Source organism: Lactuca virosa, chromosome 8 (genome assembly GCF_052849685.1).
Source record: "Lactuca virosa cultivar CGN04683 chromosome 8, Lactuca_virosa_CGN04683_v6, whole genome shotgun sequence".
Taxonomy (NCBI): domain Eukaryota; kingdom Viridiplantae; phylum Streptophyta; class Magnoliopsida; order Asterales; family Asteraceae; genus Lactuca; species Lactuca virosa.
The window spans coordinates 351876427-351881825 of NC_136433.1; the positions used below are offsets into that span (position 1 = coordinate 351876427).

A 5399-nucleotide genomic window follows, 5' to 3' on the forward strand; every position below is an offset into this window, starting at 1 on the left:
AAGGCCCAAATCTAAAGGGCCCATTTAACCCAAGATATTTGAATATTTCAACGATTCTTCCTTCTCCTTTTGTAGTTACGCACCCCACAAATATCATCAGTCAAAATTGAAAGTTTCAATTCTTACAAGTGAGCGAGTGTTCTTTATCATTTCTCGATTTTTGAAAACGGAGTCTAAAAAATACCTTATGTTATTCGCTTCTTATCTTCCTTCTCCATTCTCTGATTGATTGTCCGTTCTCTGAAAAATACCTTCGGCTTCTCAGTCTGATTCTTTCTCTGTCCCCTAATTCTCGATTGTTGATTGTTCAAACTTCAAAAGACTCAAAACTTTAAGGTTGTTAAGAAGACAAGAACTGAAACGGTATGTGCAGTGTTTCCATTTTCCAGTTTTGAGTAATTGAGTTTTCCATTATATGATTATCTATTTAGGTAAATAGTCGATTTTAGGGTTATTTTTTTATAAAAATTATCTATTGTGCATTGATTACAGAATATAGAATCGGTGTTGGAACGGATTTGAGCTTTCCATTATCTTCTATTTTTAAGGTTGTCATTGTCAAGAACTCACTGTGAGAGGTACTTCCAGTTTACTTTTTCCTGTCTGCTTTTAGTAAATAAAAAAAACTATATTAATGTTCTGGAAATTAAAATAAAAGTTAAAGCCATAAATTTGTGTGCGAATGAAATTGAAGGTTAAGGGGGCAGAATAGTAGAATACGATTTGTCTCCCCAACGTGTGCAAGGGCTTCAATTTCAATTATTTTGTTTGTATAGATAAATATTATTATCTAAATTGAAATTTGTATATATAATACAAGCCTACAAGGTATATATGTTAAGGTTTTGATTTGTTAGTGTGACAGCAAAAACAAAAAGGTTATTGAAGAAACACCTTTTTTTTGTTTGTGGGATATATTTCATTATGTTTATCAAAGTTGCTACATGCATATTACGTGTAACGAATGTATATAAACACAAGATAAAGTTTATAGACTAAAACAGTAAGTTGCTATAACTCTAGGGACCAAGTTTGTAATTAGTCTCTTTGCGTTTTAATTAGCGCAAACACACAATCACCGTCGCTCCAATCGGAGGAAAATGCCGCGCGACAAACACCAGCCACCAGCGGTACGCGTCTATACAGTTTGCGACGAATCCAAGTTCGTATTCAAATTCAATTACTCGATTCTACTAAATATAGGTTTAATTTGTTGTATTTGATTATGTGAGTGAGCCCTAAAACAACTCAATTTCGGATTTGTGATTTTGATATAGGTATTTAATCGTGAGGAATGTTCCGGAATTAGGGTGTGGTGATGAATTACGGAAATTGTTCGAAGGATACGGTGAAATTGATGAGTAAGTTATCTTTTTCCCTCTTTCGAATGTCATGATGTTAATTGTTGTTTTTTATTTCTTTTATGGATTCCAATCGACTTCTTGTTTCACTTTTGTAGATTCATACCATTGGACGATGAAGATTGCGAGCCATTTACTGATGTTTACTGGATTAAGTTTCATCAGGTCAACAATGCTAGGTGCTTCAAACAATTTGACATCTTATTTCACTGAAATCGATAATTCATCTATGGAACATTAGGATCCTTGATCTTTATGTAGATTTGCGAAAAGGAAGTTGGATGAATCAGTTTTTATTGGGAATCGGATTCAAGTCTCATATGCACCAAAGTATGAGAGCCTTAGTGACACAAAAGAGAAGTTGGAAGGTAGAAGAAAAGAAGTTGTAGCTAGAGTTAATCGTAAGTGTTGTATAATATCATTTTATATTTATAAAGAATTTGTTTTCTAGATAGATTAAATACCTGTATAGTTTGTTTTTGTTGTTTTTTTCAGCTAAATTCATATCAAAGCCATTAAATATCCAACACAGGTTTGAATCTAAATTCTTATTGTTTTATCCTATTTCTATAGGCAAATCTTGATTATATGTTCTTGTTTTAGGGACCCACATACTGTTCACAGTCAAACTCTTCCCTCAACAGTTTCGTCTAATCAGGTTCAAACATTTTTATATTATTTAATTTTTATTTTTATTTTATCAGTTGCTTACAAAACAAAACAAATACCTACAAAAAAAGGGGGAAATTTTGTCGTTTATCATATATACATTTCAAATCCTTTGACATTATGGTAACTCATAATTTGTGAAATATGATATCAGGATTATTTTCCATTAGAGTCGATGAATCAGACTGTTCGATTGGTCAGGGAAAAGCTTAACAAGGTGAGTAAATAATTTACTAATTTTCTCTCCATTTATCAGATGAAGTTTTTTATAATTTTATTTATTTTTCTCGTGTTTAGATTGAATCGGATACAGAGACTTTAAAAGCCATGTCTTCAAAGAAACCACGAATTGACAATAGAAGAAGAATTTGATAGCCATTACCTCTTTTCATCAAATTCTTCGTTGATGAAAATGAGAAGGGCATTCACGTCTTTTTGCACATACATGAGATTGAAAACGAGTTCCACTTTTTTGGGTGGGACAAAAAGTTGCAAATTTTGTCCCGGTGATATTAGCCTCAGTTCTGTCAGACATACAGTACAACCTCTTCTGTCATATCTTCTCATGCATAACAGACGGTTGTGTATTCTTTTGTGAACATGGTTCAAGGCGACTTAGAATTTTCTTTGAAGGAAAAAAGTTAATTTTTGAAAGAAGTGCATGTACCATTTTACCCCTAATTTGTATGCTTATGAAATTGGGGTTTGGTTAGTAATGAATTATGATTATAGCCTAATAGCAAGGTCAAATAGTTCTAAGATTTTGGTTAAATGGGATACGTCATGCATCAAGGAAAAGTTATATGTGATTTGTTATGGTTTCCTTTGTTATATATAGGCAGTTCACTAGGTGATTTTTTTGCGTAGTAATAAAATTATGTAGTTAAAACATTAATAGATATACTTTATTATAAAAACATTTTTAGTTTATTTGATATCCAATGACAGATTTAAATTAATACATATATTGAAAAATTGAAAAAGTAGTATTAAAATTAAATTAATAAAACTGTTTAATTCTTTTACAAAAAAGTAAATTAATATAATTAAAAATATCTATTTATCTTGATTCACATAAGAAACTAGACATTCGCTGTAAAAGATTGTGGATGATTTATATTTATATTGATAAATAATATAAAATATAAATATGTAAATGTTTCACTACATTTTATTTTTAAAATAGTTGAATAGTTTTTTTATTAAGTTAAGATCCCACCTGTAATATTCAAAATTTTGTATTAAGTTTCAAAGATAAACAATTCAAATTAACCAACTAAAAACAGTATCTGATAGTAGTTTATCAATATTAGCTTTATGATTTTTTTTGAAAAAAAAAATGAAAAAGAACTATAAAATGTAACAAAAATATATAAATAAATAAAAATAAACATTTTTCATATATTACGAATATCTATAGAGTATAGACTATATTAATCTTTTGAATAGCAAATTGCATAACAAATGGTGAGTTTTACTTAAATCCACGTATTTTTTCTTTTTAAAGTTTAAAATTTATTATTAATTTGTAATAAAAAAAAATAGTATCTAGTAATCAAAAAGTGTACATCAAGTTGTTGGAGTCAACAAAATAAAAATATTTAAATTAATATATGATAAACCTTAAAAGATTATTATTTATCTTAAATTATTTTAGTTAATTAAATGACTTCTTTTAGAAGATATAATAAATATATATGGTTATAACTTTTGTTACTACAACTTCCTTTAATTATCTCATTATTTTCACCATTAGGAGATATTTCGTCATACAAAAACAAAGCTCTTTTCTAGTTTATCGTATCATAAATGCGCATAGAGCTTTCAATTTGAACCAAACAATTTTTTGTTTATCTTTTCTTTAAATTCATTGATGCCATTTCTTCATGTTGGATCATTTTTAAAAATAGAGTGATGCTGCTGCAGGAAGGTTTCTTTTATGTGATTGATGGTTTTATTCACAATTTCTTCCTTGCATTTCATGGGTGGATTAGGAGAAAGAATAAGTTCTTTTTCCCATTAAATGCCAAATGGATTAAATGATCTAAAGATAAATAATGTTTGAAAATTATAAAAAAAGATAATACTACTATATTTGGGAAAATAGAAAATAATAATAATAATAATAATTATTGAGAGCGAATTTGTAAGATACGGGCCAGTTAGTTTGGATGAAAGTGAATCATAAAAAAATATAATGAACAACATAAATATGTAATGAATGAATTTAGTTATTATATTTCACGATAATATTTGGTTGGGTCTATAACAATAAAATGAATAAGCTTATCAACTTTATTTTATATATTATTTTAATTATAATTAACGAATTTTTCTTTATAAAAATAAAAATTTAAAAGAAAATACTTTTTCTTAAACCCCAAATAAGCTCTAATAAAAATAATATTTGTATAGTTATTTTGAATATTAAGAGAGTAATTTAAACAAAACAATGAAATTTTACCTAAACAAAAATAAGTTATATTGCAATCACAAAATATTGAAATAACATCCATTGCTAAGGAATGTAAAGTAGCAAGATAAAGGAATCTGGTACCTTGAAGAAATGGTCCAACGTAATCATGGAATGAACCATTTTATTTCTTTCCCTATTTTATCATACAAAACCAATACCTTAGGACTTAACAGATAAAGTCTTCTCTTCCTATCCTATTAAGTTATTTTTTGTACATTAAATAAAAAATCATATATGGCTTCTCGGCTTTAAGAAAAAACAAACAAACACCTAAAAGCTTGAGTAAAGAAAAAAAGACAACTCGAATTTAAATCTTCATAAATTCAGGAAATCACCTTCATAATTAATCATATAATTAAGAAGGAATACACATGAAATAATAAACCACCATTAAAAGAACATCTAGTTAGCCAAACTATAACCAAATGTTGTTATCTTACAACACCATCCTGCTTTCTACATTCAATAATGTTGTGGCCCTGGTCCTGATTTAAAATTCATCTCATGATCTTGATTACCACCATACCTCATTTGATCATCTCTAAATTCACCCTTTCTAAACGAATTAGGCCTTCCCATAGACGGGTCGGGTCTTCCCATAGACGGGTCGGATCTTCCCATAGACTGTTCCTTGTATGAATTAGGCCTACCCATCATCGGCTCACCATTAGCCGCCACCTTAGCACTTGAAAACCGTTTATCAAATCCAAATTCAATGTCTCCATCTTTCGTTTGAAACGCGTTACGGTTAGGTTTCATTTCTTTCTCTTTGGGCCCGCGAGCAGCGTGCCCATGCTTAGGTGGCTTGGATTTGTTGTGGCGCTTGTTACAGAGTCGCCCAAGAAAACAAGCCACTGCTGACACCACCACTATCACCGCCAGGACGATGAAAA

The 5399-nt window shown here is 29.5% G+C and overlaps 1 protein-coding gene across 1 annotated transcript; it reads left to right on the plus strand.

Moving 5' to 3' along the window:
* Positions 1-1051: 1051 nt before the first annotated feature.
* Positions 1052-2861, plus strand: LOC145133149 (uncharacterized). The gene is made up of 8 exons (XM_079068084.1): positions 1052-1162; positions 1278-1361; positions 1460-1540; positions 1623-1762; positions 1857-1893; positions 1965-2019; positions 2185-2247; positions 2328-2861. The coding sequence occupies exons 1-8, from the start codon at positions 1101-1103 to the stop codon at positions 2400-2402; spliced, it is 597 nt and encodes a 198-aa protein (XP_078924210.1). The 5' UTR covers positions 1052-1100; the 3' UTR covers positions 2403-2861.
* The last annotated feature ends 2538 nt before the right edge of the window (positions 2862-5399 follow it).

What these genes read in the sequence shown, in the direction of transcription:
- LOC145133149 (XM_079068084.1), top strand. Translation starts at nt 1,101, where the DNA reads ATGCCGCGCGACAAACACCAGCCACCAGCGGTACGCGTCTATACAGTT. An exon ending in CATCAGGTCAACAATGCTAG is followed by an intron (nt 1,541 to 1,622) that starts GTGCTTCAAACA and finishes ATCTTTATGTAG; the next exon opens with ATTTGCGAAAAGGAAGTTGG. An exon ending in TCAGGGAAAAGCTTAACAAG is followed by an intron (nt 2,248 to 2,327) that starts GTGAGTAAATAA and finishes TCTCGTGTTTAG; the next exon opens with ATTGAATCGGATACAGAGAC.